This window comes from Mugil cephalus, chromosome 1 (genome assembly GCF_022458985.1).
Source record: "Mugil cephalus isolate CIBA_MC_2020 chromosome 1, CIBA_Mcephalus_1.1, whole genome shotgun sequence".
NCBI classification, from domain to species: Eukaryota; Metazoa; Chordata; class Actinopteri; order Mugiliformes; family Mugilidae; genus Mugil; species Mugil cephalus.
This window is the reverse complement of record NC_061770.1, coordinates 2,352,767-2,370,547: the sequence shown is the minus strand read 5'-3', so window position 1 is coordinate 2,370,547 and position 17,781 is coordinate 2,352,767. Positions and strand designations below refer to the sequence as shown.

The following is a 17,781-nucleotide window of genomic DNA, read 5'->3' as shown; positions in this document are numbered from 1 at the left end:
TATATATAATAAATAAAAAATTAATTTAATAACTTTAAGGATAGAAGCTGAAAACTTTATCAGACAGAGTTGTAAATATCAGTGTTTAGCTTTGCCATCTGGCTGAATAAATCAGTCTGGCCTTTAAAAGCCCCCACCCCCATTCTTGGTGCCCTGGTGGAAAGAGCTCTTGGAACAGACAGTGGACTGCAGCAAAGAGACGGAGTGCTGCACTAACCTTGTCAGGATACTTCTGCACCAGCTCCCGCACTTTGTTGGCACTGCCGTGTGCTGCCTCAATGACCAGCCGAGTGGGATTGTCCTGCTCCGTGGACTGAGACAGCAGCTTCTCCAGCACAGATATGACAGTACCTGAACAGAGACATAGTCACGAGAAGGGAGAAAGGGAGTAGGTTGAGAAAGGGGGACAGACAACGGAGATTAAATTAGCTTTTTCAGCCCATTAGTAACACCAGGCAAGTCTTGTAGAAGGACGAAGAAGCCACACCGGTTAATGAATTTGTCAAACGTAAGTGAACAAAACCACAGGAATGAGTCAAAATGCCCCTCCATGCAGTGAATTCTGACCAAGCGCACATTCACACACACACACTCTTATCACTCTGTTGTCAGCCTCCCATTCACTGAGGTGAAAACAACAGAGAAGATTTTGACATGATGAAGAGACTCCTGAGAACTTCTGACATGGTGTGGCTGTCAACATGCAGGATCATGACATGCTAAAAAGAAGAACACTTCAAGAAATGGAAACCTTGTTCACATATCGCTGAAAACACTGATTGATGTCACAGTTGCAGCCAGTATGAGAAAGCATGCATAGCAGAGAAAGCGCTGAAATGAGGGCAGGGGAGGACGAATTAATGCACGGAGGAGGTAAAGCTGGAGCTGGAGCGTTAGAGATGAGCCCTCTCGTCCCGGCAGAGGCCTTACTTCCAGATTCGTTGGGGTTCTCGGCTGTCATGAGGTTAGCATCCACCTCCACAGGCTGGACCGAGAGACACGCTGGGTTGAATGTCCACGTCTGGCCTCCAAATGCCACCCGTAGGTCACCATCCGCGTACACTTTCAACACCTTCCCAACCTGGCCAAGCACCTATGAAAAAAAGCATTAAGTAAGGTGGATGTGGGATAAATAGGTGAGGAAAAGGTTGAAAGGGACAATTAAACATGTCATCCAGGAACTATTTTTCAGGTCCGGTTTCTGCCCCACTTTAATTTCAGGTAAATAACAAGGGCACATTTGAAGAAACGTCACAAAACTTGATGAGTTCCTGAACGCCCAATTTCTATGAAGTAGGTCAGTCTTAATTCACATAGATGTCTCCCAAATCGAGGCTTTACCTAAGTGACATCATGCACACAGACATGAAACAACCTGAAGACGGGTTCAGATTCTAGGTATGAAAGTCAAGTCAAGTCGCACATTCAGACACAGTCCAAAGCCAAGACCCCCGTATTACAATTCCAAACCCAAAATGTTATTATGCACTTTTGCCTACATGTAATGCCATGCTTTCATTAGAATAAATAATTAGTTATCTTTCATCATTGGCTGTTTATTCCAAGTCATAAGAACCTGTTAGACAAGCACAGAGAAGAGGTTCATTCATAACTGATGTTAAAATGCCATGCAGAGTTAGCATTATCAGGTTATCGCTCATTATCAGGCTAAATGGGCGTACAGGAGTCATGCTGTCTGTCCACTCTCCATGGCCAGCCTGCAGTCTCTTCACGCTCTCCATGTCCTCCAACACTCTTACAAGTTCACCAACCCCAAACGTATTCACCTAGAGACAGACAAATTATTAACAGTCACTACAATCTTAAAACCAAATCCTTCTTGTATAATGTAATTTAAGGTGGTCTAGTTGAATCTATAAGTCCTTTGTGTCCTAAGTACCTTTGTGAGCGCCCCTGGATGGAAAGTCCAACGGATGTTGTTACTGTACTGGACTCTGACATCTCCTCGGTCAGTGATTCTGTGAACAGTCCCAATCCGGCAAATGTACTGCAAACATAAAAATGCTGTTACACACTGGGTCACCCTCCGCATGGATGGGACCTAAATGTTCCCTTGAGCAGATTTGATTTAAGAGGTGGATGCTCTGGTCTCTTTCACTCTGATGCAGCATCCATCTGAACCACTTTTATAAATACTCAGTATGCCAGACTCTAGAGGTACATGGGTTGTGACTGTGAGACTGTAATTATTTCAAATATAAGGCATCCATATGTGTACAGTAGCTCACTGTAAAAACACAAAGAGCACTTTGTACTTTCACAACCTATAAGAACTCATTAGGAAGTAATGTAAAGCTGTCTATTGTTAAATGTATGAATACCTCTGCCATTTTGGGGTTCCACCCTCCGTGGCCCTCCTGCATCTGTCGCAGGATGTCCACCTCCAAGAGACATTTGACTTTGTCGCCCTGCTGGAATGAGTGGCCGTCTGCACTCTCCTGACGCTGCAGTTCTGCGTGCTCTCCTGGATACACAGGTATTAGCATAGAAAACGTTTATTTTCCAAGTTTCAAGTTTGAGTTAATATCTGTATGTCCATATATTCAACTGATAACCATATTTAGAGCATCAGGGTTATGTTTAGATATGTCATGACAAAGTATCCTCAATAACTACAAAATGAATAGGTCCATGAATAGCTTTTTAATGTTAAGCTCAGACCGCAGGAGTTTTAAAAATGTAGAAAAGGATGAAGAGGATGTGAAAACATCGGGCACTGTGGTGCAATAACTTGCTGTAACTTTGTACTACTTTGAAGTGAGAAAGGAAAGTGGAAGGCTAAAGAAGTGTGGATGACAAAATGTTTGGGTAAATGTGGTTAGGGAGTCTGTTCTTTAGTGTGAAGTGGAGCTGAGATGGTAGTAACAAATGCTATGCTAGCTAACATTAGCTTCACTGGCTAGAATGTTCACTGTTACCTGATCACACTGTCAGCTGCTCTGTGTCCTAGTTTTTTTTCATGACACTGTTGTAATAATAGCCATTTTAAATTCAGGGGTGGCCCTGCTGAATCTGCGAGAGTTTTAAAAGGATTTGTAAACAATACCAGAAAATTTGGGATGAATCCTGGTACTGTCTGATTAGAGAGGGCTTAGATCAGGGGATACATCAGTGGAAAATTCCTGCGTTCTGAGTCAGCTTAGTAGAACTGTCACCTAACAAGGTTTTGATCAACATATTCCCACTTAATGTCAAAGTTAAGATTTATATGATTTTACATCTAATTAGCATCTTTGTCTGTTGTTGAGGAACAAAAAAAAGCATAACTTATAAGTCTAAAGAATGCACAATGTAAAAGAGAGACATCTCTTACCTAGTTTAGGTAGGTGATCTTTGTAATAGAAACCTCCTTGGCCATCTGACACATATTTCAGGTCTACCTTGCCCTTGTGTCCCATTCGATAGACATTGGTGGTGCCATTTGACCAGGTCACACTGGCCACGCTGCGACCAGACTCTGTGTCCCAGCCGCGAATGTCCACTACCTTCCCAACCTTACCCTCCCCACCTACACACACATAAATGCACACAAAATATGCAAGAAACAATAAAGCATCAGTTTGTGGGAAACTGGGTCGAAAGAGTCAGTGAAAGGAGAGTCAGGCCATTAAATAAAGAAACCATTGGAGAGAAGATTGTGATGTGTTTGATGAACAGAAAGTGTGAAAATCAGATTATTCATGTAAAATTAAGACGACAGACAGATGTGTGAGAACATTTTCCCTGTAGGAACATAAGCTGCCATGTGTCATTCACTTGTCATTCATTTTCTACAGTCACGATTTTTAAAGAATCAATCTGCTATTTCCCCTTTTTGAGTAATATTACAAATAGAAAAATCAACATTTAACAATCAACATTTTAAAGCCCCATTGTTAGAGCAGAGACCTACGCAACATGTTGTTAGACAACTCTTGTTAGGCCATAAATGTTGTCAAGCTGCTTCGGTGCATAGCCACACCACGTTAACCAGTGACCCATACGATGACATGGTGAGCTGAGGGATTCCGAGCATGCTCAGAGTCCTGGATGCACTTACTGCACACACCATTTAAGCCTGATGAGTGACTTAACCAAACCCCAGGGTGCTGATTTCAAAGACACCAGAAGGACATTTTGACTCATTCGCTCTGGACAAGAAAAGGGAGCACTGCTATTCTTACATTGACCCCACACAGCAGACATAAAAACACATTCCCTCTTTCTCTAAAGGGGACATTCAAGGATTTGAATTTAGCCCACTCAGGTGGATTGTTTTCTACTAAACTCTTTCAAACATTGCAGTTTGCATCTGAATGAAAAAAACACTCATAATGTAAAACTGTATACATTCAGAGAAGCCACAAAGTCATAGAACTTCTCCAGTCTCTACTTTCTCAAAACTCATACCACAGACTTTAAGTGAAGGAGCTTCTCAGTTTAAGCCACTAAGCGGGGATGGAGAAAGAATGCAAGGAATATAGTCGTTATAAAACAAGGACTCAATAAAGACACACACGGACACAAAAAGGCAGGCACATCTGTGAGACAGACTTGGATGAGTCACTGGCAATATAAGTGCACACAGACGCATACTAACACAACATTTTGCAGGTTAATGAGGTGTGAGTATGGAATGTTATTATGGGTTGTGGATAGTGAAACACTTTGAAGAAGTTTCAAGAAGTTTGATGAGTTGGCAGTGCCAGGTCATTGGTATTAACAGTTCCCCTCTCATTCCACACTCACCGTCTTGGTTGCCCCAGTCCCAGTCTGGTCCACGAACCACTTTAACCCCCTGGAAGATTCCTTTGAGGATGATCCGTGGGAGGTTCTGCCTCGGTGCCAAGCTCACTCTGTGATAAGAGCATGGAGCATGTTAACCTTATTAAAACATATCCTGTCTTCATTATAATTCCAAACATGTACAGACAGGGAAGGTCTGTCTTAGGTCTGCCTTGTTTCAGTTTTGTATCTGGGTCAAGACAGAGCACAAAAATGCACAAAAAGACAAAAAACTAAGCAAATATATTCACACCAATATGCATTAATAATGATTTGGAAATAAAACATATCTTTTATTAGTGCAATGCTATCTGTTTGTATCATTTATTTGTGCAACACAACACAAATAATATGATGGGGCACTGACATTGATCTAATGCTGGAACATACCAAAAACATCAAAACCATCAAAGCTGAAAGTTGTCTGTTCTATTCTAAGTGGTCAAGAAAGATATCACACTTGAGACAAAACTGTTTTTGTCAGGAATTCAGGGACTGAGAACAACTAACCACAAAATCTGAGGAGGGTACATCAATCCATTATCACACTGATCAACACCCTTAACTGCAAATGATGATATGTATCTTCAAAGCCAGACATACCTTATGGTAAAGATTTGATCAGATCTTGGTGCAAAGGAGCTGCCTATTCCCATTCTTGACGAGATCAAACTCCAGCTTTCATTTCAATCACACAGCTTCTTGTATCTACTCCAAATCATTTAAAATCCAAGGTAATGAAGAGAAAAAGAGCCCTGTGAGGGCTGTTCCCACCAGTCTCCCTAGTGCTGGGGTTTTGCTCCAAGTTAGCCTTGACTAACTTCATCCCCGTCTCAAGCCAGATTTTCAGGTTTCGGGTTCCTGGACGCTACCACAGGAAACAGCAATCTCAGTGTACACTGAGCGTGGACAGGTCTGGAGAATGGTGTGTATCCGAGCACATAGCTTTGAGCCTAATCCCAGACAGCAGAGCTATCAGAAAGCAGGGCACCTCAGGGCAAATCACAGATCACGCACATGCTGGCATGTTATAGTGTGTGTGCATCTAAATTCAGGCAGACTGGACTGGCTGAAACACAAGTAGCCCTGTTTATGACAGTAAAAGTATCTCATGAAAAACTTTTCCTAAAACTAAGATTATTTTGAAGGTAGAGATAATGTAAATTGACAGATGTCCCCGTGTCATAATAGACAAACATGACCTCAGTGTTTGTTTTTCCGTTCTTGGAAGTGACTGATTCCAGGGATCAGGATTTTTAATCCTGCTTGACCAAATGTTACCTCTGCTCCCAGACAGGATCAGGACAAGAGACCTACACCTACTGACACAAAAGCTGGTTCGACAGTCACCTAATGGTGAGCACAAAGAAGTGGAACACACAAACTGACCAAACAAACCAACTTCAAATGGATATTCTCAAGGAAAAACAAAGTGAGTGACATCTCAAAGTAAGGCGGCCCTCTTTTTACTGTGAAATAAACACAAACGTAGGATACAGTCTAGTTGAATTTGTTGAATCCCATTTAATGCGACAGGTCATGGAATTTTTGAAATATAACTCTTCTTCTAAATGCTCACTCTGGCTGCTCTGTCTTGCTTCATTACTACTTGAAAAATTACTGTTCTGTGTTTTAGATGCATCATTTTTAATGATCGCTCGCAATAAGTACAAAGTTGAACACACTGCTTTTCCTGTGACTACCTCATAATAACAGTCAACTTGTGTTCATGTGCAATAGTTTTTAATGTGAAGCTGCAGCAGTAGGAAATATTCAGCAATCTCTGAACCATCACAGACACCCAGTTCATAATGATGAAAATACTTCAGTGCTGCAATACTTTCACCATAGTGTTATCTCATTCAGTGATTCAGAGATAGTGACTTAAGTGTTTATTTTAATTAAATGAAATGCTATGAGACTTACTAAAGCTTCCAAAATGTAAATTTATTAGAAAGTGGAAAGCCCTGCGGGGCAGTGACAAGGACAGTTTGGATGTACCTCAAACCTGATGACAGGTTGGAGAGTCGAGGAGGTCAGGTGGGGGAACGCAGATTGACGTGCAATGGAAGGATTAGGGCAATAGGTTCCCCGGAGGTGTGTGTTGTTTGTGTGCTGAAGAGCCGATTAACCAACTGCATACCAACTATCTCCTTGTAAACATATAAGAAACGCATATGCTGTCGTAAACACCGTCAGCACATGCGCACACATCTATGTATATGTACTGATTAGCATATGATACAAAACACTCACACACAAAAATACTCTGTGGGTTATTTAAAACAATGTGTAATGAAAGAAATTTCCTAAATGTCCATATAAGCAGGAAGCATTACTTCAGTCTTTTTTAATCAACCATAACAGAGTGAAATAAAGCAACGCTTCTATGTACAGACTTAGCCATATAGGGCTTAAAGCCTTGAGGACAGCACATGTTACTGCGGCCTCATCTGATTAATTTCCCACACCTGTTATCTAATACATGTGTGCTAGGAAGTTGACAATGTTAACATAGTAATCCCCACTACTGAAAATGGTAGCATGCTAATCCAGTTAAACCTGCTGTAATTACAATGGAACAGTACATGAGGTTCGGATCTCACGGATCTCACGGATCTCACGGCATGTCTGCAATGGCACTGCTCCAGTGTGTGCTGCTGCAGCATCTTGTAGGGTTTACCACTTCCCATTGTCCCCTCAGGATACTAATAAAGTTTTTGTCAACGCCATGTCCATAAACTATAAATAGATCAGCTTAAACCTTCACACATGTTTGGCCCACATGAAAGGAGTCCCTCTCAATTGTACTAAGACCAAACTTCTGTCTCCTCACATAGATGACTGCTGGCACTGCGTGCAGTGGCACAAATTATGAAACCAAGCTAAATTTGACTTTCCAGGCAAATACCAATGTGTCCCATGACTGCCAAATCATAAATTAGCCCTTTGAAATGCTGTCAGTGTAATATGGGTCAATGTGATGTGGAAATAAAGAAGCACTGTGTTTGACAGCACCCATCTATTTGTCTGTTTCATTAATGCAGTGAGAACAGAAGTGACTCTCATGTGATGTTCTCCTAGATGTCCTCTGTGTACCAGCATTTGGCGGCAGTGACAACTCAAGTTTTCCCTCAGATTATACAGAGATATCCTTAACAAAAAAGATTAGGAGAAAGGGCAAAGTCTGAGAGTTAAAAATGCATCAAACTAACATGATGTGCAGGGCATCGTGAATTATATCTCTTTAGATTTATCACAGCTGCCTTTGTCAATGTGCATTAACAAGTTTCTTCATCTTTGCAGACAAGCTGAAATATGAGTCCAATCTTACACCACAGTGAAAACTCAGTTTGTTCACTCATATGAAATACTTGATCAAAATGTGTTTCCTAAAAGCTCAAACCTCTCTTTAATTTCAGCTGTCGTCAAACAGCTGTAAATATTTATATTTCTCAAGTTCACTGTTGTACTAACTAAATATAAAACACTGTTCATTCCCTTATGGAAATAAAATAGCAGCTTGCGATAATAAAAGTTTCTTTTATGCATGTATTGTATGTCATCACACTTATATATGTCATACTACAATTTACTAATACAGTGATTATAAGAATTAATTAAGCTTTAGGTAAACAATATCTTGTCATGGAAAATTATGTCTCAGCTGTAAGGACAAGTTAATTTAATGTATATAGATATATAGAATTAGATACATGGGAAATTGTTTATATACCCCTTTATAATCCTAGTGATTCTACAACGCACTTCACAATGTTTTTAATTCTCCCATTAAAACATGCTCACACAACAATGAACCAAAGTAACTGGGAGTTCAATGATTTGTCCAGGGACACTGGAATTAGCAGACAGCACGCTCTGTCAACTACATTCATCCAGGTGGAAGAGGACATAGTTTTTGTGTTAAATGTATCAAATCCAAAACTAGTTTTGAGAAAATAACCTTAGCAAAACTTTAACAAACTGAGCTTACCACGTTATACAATGTTAAAAAATACAGTAAAATATCAAAAATACCCAAAATGGGTCATCTCATCATGTACTTTCAATATGAGCTTACTCTAAAAGTCCTGGAAGTGGTGAACAAAGTCCTGAATGTTGGCTACAAAAGCTCTGAGCAGTGCTGCTGGAGATTTAATTCACATCAGGGCCGTCTGACTGACTTTGGCTGAGTCACAGCGTTTTATGCCACTCACGGACATCATTTTCCCATTCATGTTTCACACTCTATGAAAGTCGTCTCCCTGAGAGTCATAATGGACAGTGTGCCATCAGTGGCGTCAAGCCATTCGCAAGAGCTGCAGACGAATTTCGTGAATGTCCATTTTCTAAATATCACACACATTAGTGAAACTAATTAAAAGGGGCATGAATATTTTGAAGGGGCATTAATAAAATGTGACAGAAAACATGAAGGTACCTGACCTTCATCTTTTAAACCTATAAAACCTTCATCTCCATCAGTGCCACACAAACCCTGGACACAATCTCCTCCAGTATAAATGCTACTTACAGTATGTAGGTGCCTTTTGGAGTTGGGATTACACTAGATGAAACAGGAAATCTGTTTACTTTTTTAGCTTTTAGTTTAGCCTCATTTCACTCAAATGGTATGTATCACAATTGTACAGGAATTAAGGCAATAGCTGTATTATTATCTTCTTTGTTAATAAAGTATGTTCCCCCAAACCAAATACAATGAAAAATGACCTGTCAGTGAGTGTGAGCCATTAGTTCTGCAGTGTTAACAGATGGAAGCAGTGACCTTTTTATTTTTATTCTTTTACTTATTTGGAAGGTTGCAGAAAGCTGTTTGTTCTAAGAAAAATAACACTATCTTTATGAAGGACACAGTAGAGCTAAACAACAATCGGGACGCAATGACCAATCAATGCTTCTGAAGAGAAACTGAGGTGGGAGACGAAATGAGATTCCAACTACTGTCAGAATGCTAAATGATCCCTGCAAAGGCCAGGTTACACTTTAAGCTCAAATCTGCAATTGCAGCGCTGCTCCATTTACACCCTCACAATCAATGCCCCAATAACAAGCAGATACCAAGCCAGATCTAAAACAAGGCTTTAGTAAGATCAAAGCAGGAGGGTAGTTAAAAAAAAAAGCCTGGTGATAGATTCAAGTCATGACCAAATTACATACTAAAAATTAAGATTTGAATAACATTTAAAATAATCTGAACATAACAACTACATAAATACAGTATTCTGACTCATCTTATTTGTCATTAAGCTTTTGAAGAAAAATAAACCTAAACCTGAAGATTTAATCAAATGGAAAAGAGTTATATGGTTCATGATTCACACACATATTTACAGCATTCACTGGACAGCAGACCCAGAAAAATAGATGCAACATTGTTGGACCTGGACCAGGCTAAACTATAGTGGAAATCTGGGTCATACATATCACCTCGTTAAAATGAGAACAGGCCATCCAGCTGACATTCAGACAGTGCCTGAAGCCGTTTGGAGCTTTACTGTGAACTGATGCAGAAGAGTGGATTCTGAAGGGAGCGCTCACTCCAGTAAATCTGGATACACAGGACACTTGAAATCAGATCACTAAACATTTATCCAGAGCCAGGCTAGTGTGGTTTACCTAAACTGACTTGAAACAACATCAAGTGAAAGATCTGCTTTTGAAGATAATCTCATTGTGTTAGTGCCAGTAATGTAATTGCAGTGCATGTGGGATGTAGTTAAAAAAAATGCTCTGCAGTATATTTAAGAACATCCATTCAAAAATCAGATTTTTCTTAATTATGTGTATAACATACAGCTATGGCTGACAGCAGCATGTGTTAGCTAGAATGGACTGACAGAGAGAAATAAGGTGTATCCTACAGCAACCATAGAGAATACTGGCTACTGAAAGGATTTATTGACAACAAACTGTTACAGCTTCTTTGCTTTGTGTTATGTAATCATTAACTAAATATATCTTTGAGTTATACATATTCACATTGATTTGGTTTCAATATATTGTGACATTTCTTTCGCTACTTCCTGCTATTTTACAGAATGGATTGATTATCTCAGCATATATTCTACATTTTAATTTAGATTGTTGTTATTTGTAACCTTGGTCAAATGTTTGGTGAAGACAAAATGAAGTAAAAGCATCAAGGAGCCTTTTGTTCTCTCTTGGATCACTCCAAGCCTTTAAAAATAAAGCAACATTTGTGTTTAGTGACCAGAGACAGTGACTCTACTCAGCATGGCTTTAGGCTCAACTAAAGATTCTCTGCTTTAATATTAACATGCTAATAACCTACTTTCAGTTATGTTTTAGTTTAACCACCGAAAATGAAAATAAAAGTGTTAAATGGTCTGTTATGTAGACACATTTGTTTATGAAATACAGCTAAAAGGAACACACAATGCAACACAAAGTTACTCCGACAACTAATAGGAGGAAACTAATAATAACTTATAATAATAATGTCCGTCTTACTATGAGTCAATCTGCATGATGCAGAAAAGCCATTGTAACAGACGTCACCATAAGAGGAACTGAACCAAGGATCAGATGTGCAGGGAGCCTGCAGTACTCACGGCTGGGAGTGTGCCGTCTCGTAACGTTCAAAAGCGTGGCTCAGGTCGTGCTTGTTGTTCATGTAACACTGGGTGCACAGGTCGTAGTCGAAGCACACCTTGCACTTCCATCGCATTCCCATGATGCCATGCTTCTTGCAGCTGTCACAGATGATATTGGAGTGACGCACCCCTTCAGCAGAAGAAGAGGTAGAAGAAAAGTGAGAGGAATCATTAATTCAACTTACCCAAGGTTTCTGTTCTTGTTGCAAATGTTTCTGCAACGCTTGTTAAGATATTTATATCAAGTACCACACTACTATCTATACCCATATCCAAGGCACTGAAATGTTCAAGGCATATGTCATGTTCTCATCTTACTTATTACAGTGGCTAATATCATGAAATGTGCAAGAACTGAGCCACAAACAGCATGACAAAAATACCACCCCCTCTCGGCTCCTCATATCTTCCCCTCCTCTTCTTTCGCTCCATTAATTGAAGGGCAAGCTACTGAGGCAGAAAAATGTCACTTTAAATGGAGCAAAATGCTAATGAGTCCTGCATTAATGTGTGTCATTCAAGTCCAAAATAGAGCTGCATGGCTGACAATGACAAAGGATTTTCACTTTAAGAATTCAAAATGGACTTTGTGAAGACAGCATGACACATGCCAATGAAAAATATCACGTTTAGTCAAATGTTTTAAACAGATGTGTAAACTGTGTGACCATCAGACAGAGCTGTCAACAGTTGTGTCTGATTAGGCCATGATAGTTCTCCAGCTGACATATCTTCAAAAGCTTCCAAATTGCCATGACGCAGCATTAAAGGATGAGAGCAAACTAATGGAACATAAACATGACTAAGTTATTTTTTTCATTAAAAGTATAACAACAATCATTTGCACTTACCTCGCAGCTCCTCGTCATTTTATTTAGTAATAGTTGTTCAACATCAGTGAATTTGTATTAATTTAGTTTAATAAATCTTCTTTAATGTACCCAGCATATTGGAGGTCTTAGAGTGAAACTACTTGTGCGAGTACTAAAAAATGTTACAAGCCCCTGTCCTAACTGATTCAGAATGATGTAGTTTTGAGCCTTACCTATTTGAGCATTATCATAGAGCAGCAGGTCAAAGGCACCCTGGTAGCCAGTGCGGTAGTTGGTCCGCGTGCCGCTGTCCCACTGCACCACCACCGTCTTGTCTGGGGTGGTAGTGCTGCCCTGCCGCCCGATCTCCACCACAGTGCCCACATGGCCCTCACCATCATCCTGGTTTCCCCATTTCCAGTCTAGGCCACGCACCACACGCATGCCCACCTCCATGCTGCCTCTGTTGGTGCCTGGCCTACAGGGTGAGGGCAATGGCCGGGGCCTGGCAACGCTGTCAACTCCGCTGCTGCTGCGCCTCCGGGTCTTGTGAGGTGCAGAGCCGGTTCGCGCCGACGATATCGCCGGCAGGGATGGCACCAGAGGTGTTTCTGGGAACAGATCAGGGGTAACTGCAGTGAAGAAAAATGGAAATACAAAACAAATTAAGTACATCAGTGGGTTTTACAAAGCGAAAATGCTCTAAAAAGTGTGACCTTTTGGATCCATTCCACTACTTTCAAACAAGTACATCACACAACCTGTGTGCTGTTTCACCATGTGTCTGTCAGTGGCTGCTAAGGGGCTCATAAAGCTACACGCCATATGTCTCATTAATTTCAGAGCAGTTTTTCTTTTTGCTGCTGGATCATTCACTGGAGGCCTTGCTGTGTGTCATGGCACACTTCTGGAGAGAGCAGCTGGACACAAATGCTATGCCCTGCTGCGCTAATCAAGCCCTGACCTGACACAAACACGCACACACACACACACACGCACACATTCACACTTACATCCAGCCATTGGCCCTGTTCATTCCCTTAACCTCAACCTAATCTGAACTAGCAACCACAGGGTGCACGCTGTAAATACATAGGGTGAATGTCCTACAAAAGAACAAAACCAACCCATTTTTAAATGATTAAAAATAGACAGAAACAGAGAAAAAAAACTTTGAGTCCAGGTCATAGCTGTGCTGCAGCCTATATGATGAACCATTCGACCAACAAGTTGAACCTTTTGAAACTGTGGCTGCCAAAACAAAAGGTTAATCACAAGGGACATCTCACACACATTCCTCTAGCCTGGAATTCTTAACAAAAAGTTTGTTCTCACATTCTTCAAGGAGAGATGAACACCCACAACTGGCAGTCACTCAACGCAACAACAGCAAAAAACAAAAATGCCAAAAGTGCAAAAGTCCCTCAGTCTATCTCTATTCATGTGTACAGGTCGGCCTGAAAAATCTGCAAGACTAGAGTCTCCTTCAACAAAAGTACATTTCACATAACCACTGACTGACGGCACCAGTGGTTTAAACGAATGCTGCTGGGTGATAGAGACAAGAAGTGATACTAAAACCAACCAGCATTTTTAGCACATGTGGAAGCTTGAGTCAGCGATAGCGAAAGGCACTTTTGCTGAAGAGCATGATCATGAGCAGGCACCTAATTACATACATTAATTACATAGAATTACATACACTGTCCATCTCAACCAGTACAAAAAGATTTTATTCAGATTTAAAGTATTGCCGTTTTTTAATGCAATATTATTTGTGTGTTCAGTCATTCAATAAAGAGTTTGTAGAAATTGAAAACTACATTTGTGTAAGTCTAAAGAACATGATATTATTCCTCCTTGTGTGGTGCCAACAGAGAGTGCATTGTGACTGCCAGCCTGTATTTATGCTTCTTTCCTAAAACATGCAATTTCAAAAAAACTGTTTGCTATTGATTTTTACTTAAATGGTTGACGTCACAGGGGGTAGTCTATGTATTAACATCAAACATCACAATCGAATAGAAGACTTACACATTGTGGTGGAGTTATGGAAACATGACTTTTTGAGTCCAATGTTGACATATGACTGTAACATAAACTTTCACTAATATGTCACCTGAGGTCAGTGTTCCAACATTTTTAAGAAGCCTAGAGATAACCATTAGTGTTGAGAGCGTTTATGACCCTAAACCTAATAATTATTTTTACATTTTTGTATGACAGACCCAAGGATAAGTACCAGTAACAGCATCAGTACTGGGGGATGTGTAACTCAAAACAAGGATCAAGACAATGTGAAGTCAAGTGCCATGCGTGTCAAAAGTTTGATCCAACCACAATCCAGAGCAGATTGTGTTGCTAATCCACCATTTCCCTGTTTACAATGACGATTAACTTAAAGGACACAAGGAGTCACAAGGACAACGAAGAGATTTCACTGTCACACAACATTTAGCAAATGAGCTACAAACAGTGGTGCAGACAGGAAATGCCCAACTTGTGAATGCCATTTTAAAGTTTATCCTTATTTGTGTGAAAATATGCTTATGCTTACCAAACACCCCCTGTTATTTGGAGTTTCCAACATGTTTTAAATAGGAAGCCAGTAAGTTTACAGTTCAGTCAGTGTTCACTAAAAAAAACTTTCAATATTAAATGGACAGATGTCTGTAAGCAGCTGAGATTACAGTTGCACGCTTATCAAGATTACATTGTCACTTTGGCATTACTGGCATCTGCTTAGGAATGAAAACATATGGGATGTAGGGGATCAAAGGAGAGAGAGCAGGCTGCTTACACTCAATTTCTGCCCAAAATGACAGCTTAGCCTCTTTTTTTCACTGAAATAATACCTCTGTCCTCTAATATTTCACCATGCACATGGAGGAGCTGCCAGGGGCACTGGACGGTTTTCACACAGTGCCCAGCATTCATGTAGATGGAAATGTAATGGCTGACTACATAATTGGGACGAATCTCTAACTTAGCCAAAATACACCACACTTAAACCCAGGGATAAGAGTTGTAATTCAATAATTGTAAAACACTAAATTTGCAGTTAAGCAGGGTGAGTGAAAAACAGCCAGCTGTGCTGCGCAATCCAGCATTCTGAGTTGAGGAAGTGTTTTGCAGAGACAGGCAGCCAAAGCTAACCTACCACCTACATTTAAAACCCACACATGTCCTCCCCCTCCTCTGCAACCCCTTGAGTGCATGTTCCAGAGAGAACTCAGAGCAAGCACTGATAGCTTATCACTATTAAATAGACCAGTTCTGACAAGTAGACACAACATGGGGGATTCAGTGGGTGACTCTACCTACACAACAAGGTCCTTACCCACGTCACCATTTAGAGCTGAGAGTAAAAAACTACGTGAGCTAATTTAAAAACTCCATTAAAAGGATGAACACAGCTGTATTTGGCAAACATATTCTGTATAATACAGCCACCTTCTTTAATCTCAATGTCTTTTTTTAAATGTTGACACATGATCAACGGCAAAAAATCGTCTTGACGGTGAATCCCAAAATTACCTCTTAAACAACAGAGAGCGATTAGTACAACAAAGATGTTACCCCTTGCTGAAATCTGTTGAAAAAATGGGAGCCACCTCATGTTGAAATTCGCAGGGAAGATTAAGCAAAGTACATGTTTTACCACGTGCGACAGTCAGCGGTTCAAGGTACCTAGTGCTCTTGTTTTTGGAGAAAAGTTGAAAAAACAAAACGTACACGTAAAAACTAACTAGTTTTCTACGCTGACAAGACGTTTGCCTAGTCTGAAAGTTGTGGGCTCCAATTTTATTCCTGCATTTAGTCCTTTATGTCTACCTAAGTTTGCATTTCCACAACTAATATTAACAACAGTCGTCAGGAGGACAAAAACAGGACGGTGCCAATGGACGTGATGATGAAATTTCATGTGGATGTTTACTCACCAACTAAAAAGCGGATGTGAAATACTGAAATGAAATCTGTAAGATGAAGTTGACAATGAAGGCTATTTCCAGAGTGACAAACAGTGACTAATAAAGACAACACTTTCTAGGCATGAGTTTTTATAGAGCACTCACAAATAACCTCAGCTACAGCCTTTTAAAAATATGCTTAATGTTTTTAAATACATTAAAAAAAAAAAATGAATAAAGTGCAGTTACTAATCAAAATGCTGGTGATTATAAGGGGTTGTTTGAATATACACTGACAGGAGAAGTAAATGCAGAGATGTCTTCGTTTTGCTTATTTCAGGACAATGTGGGTCAGCAAAGCCACTGGGACAAATTTGAGTAATATAAGCAACCTGCCATAGCTGCTAACTACGTCAGGACAGGTCGCTGCATTGCAGGACAATGTCATATAAATGCAATCATAGAATAAATCAGACATAATTTAGCTCTACTGTACGTCCAGTTGGCTAAATATTTATGCTTCAACTACATTTTTGCATCCACGTTATGTTGAAGATAACAATAATATTTGGCAGTAATCAGTGTCAAGTACTGTCACCAGGTTCGCACGGCCCTGTCTGAATGTTTGGTACTTTTCTGCTTCGTTTAACACATTGGTAACACTTTCTATGAAGGTTGTATGTATGATGCCCTATGAATGCACTCATAATATTTTATAAGGTGTCTATAAAGCATTATAATGGTCATTATTACCATCTATACCTATTCACAAGTCGTCATAACCAACTTCATGATGCACTATGACAACTGGTTATGAATGATTATAATCTTAATCTGAATAGTGCATTATAAATATGTCAATATCTGCCTAGTCACTTGTTAATGTTATGATGCATCATAACTACTTTGCTTTGCTAAATGTGCATAGAGCCTGGATGGTAAAAACAAAAGGAATGTATTTAGTTCGCTTTATTTTCATTTAAACCAACACACATAATCAGAATGATTATCAGTGTTCAGAGCACATTACACAAACACATGAAACACGTGAAACAGGCCACAAAAGTGGCACGGCGTGGTCCTATACTATGTCATGGTGGTTATCATTGGAACAAAACTCACAATACCACTGAACTCTATGTTGGGTATGAAATTTTCCATATGCATGCCAGTCCTGCAAATGATGTGATACAGGCATAAAACCTGTGTAAAATCATATAACAGTAAATAGTGTGTAAATGGGCCAACAGCCCAATAGCAGCCACCAAGCAACTGAATTACTGAAATTGAAATTGAAAATTGTAAAACACCCAACTTCCCCCTAATCAAAAATATACCTACTTAGCCTCATGTACATTGTATTTTCTTATATCAAGCATGTGTGACCCATGATTTCTAGCAAGCCAGTACTGCCACTCTATAACTTTCAGGTGTCGCCTGAAAAAAAGCATAAAGACCAAACATATGAGTGATTTCATGAATGCAAGGGAACATATATTTAGAAGCAAGAGGTGCATCTGAAGCATGAGTTGTGTCGCTCCAGAGGTTGGCCCTCCAATGTACATTCTGGTGCATTTGTCACTGAGAGTGGTGGGGGTAGGGGTGGGAGGGGCGTGCTCAAGACGGTCATGAACAGGC

The 17,781-nt window shown here is 40.1% G+C and overlaps 1 protein-coding gene across 8 annotated transcripts in view; it reads right to left on the bottom strand.

Annotated features, from left to right (window-relative positions):
* The window catches only part of mib2 (MIB E3 ubiquitin protein ligase 2), a 41,553-nt gene that overhangs the window by 14,141 nt on the left and 9,631 nt on the right, over positions 1 to 17,781 (bottom strand). For 3 of the 8 annotated variants that reach the window (XM_047591691.1, XM_047591700.1, XM_047591678.1), the window contains exons 2-10: positions 12,466 to 12,864; positions 11,379 to 11,550; positions 4,750 to 4,856; positions 3,335 to 3,529; positions 2,343 to 2,485; positions 1,901 to 2,008; positions 1,683 to 1,787; positions 931 to 1,093; positions 218 to 351 (exon numbers count right to left, since the gene is read on the bottom strand). In XM_047591691.1, the coding sequence (XP_047447647.1) occupies positions 218 to 351; positions 931 to 1,093; positions 1,683 to 1,787; positions 1,901 to 2,008; positions 2,343 to 2,485; positions 3,335 to 3,529; positions 4,750 to 4,856; positions 11,379 to 11,550; positions 12,466 to 12,688 (1,350 nt within the window). In that variant the 5' untranslated portion in view covers positions 12,689 to 12,864. Of the gene's footprint in view, positions 1 to 217; positions 352 to 930; positions 1,094 to 1,682; positions 1,788 to 1,900; positions 2,009 to 2,342; positions 2,486 to 3,334; positions 3,530 to 4,749; positions 4,857 to 5,388; positions 5,730 to 11,378; positions 11,551 to 12,465; positions 12,865 to 17,781 lie in introns of those variants that run through there. The other 5 variants (XM_047591709.1, XM_047591719.1, XM_047591687.1 and 2 more) reach the window with 4 other exon arrangements.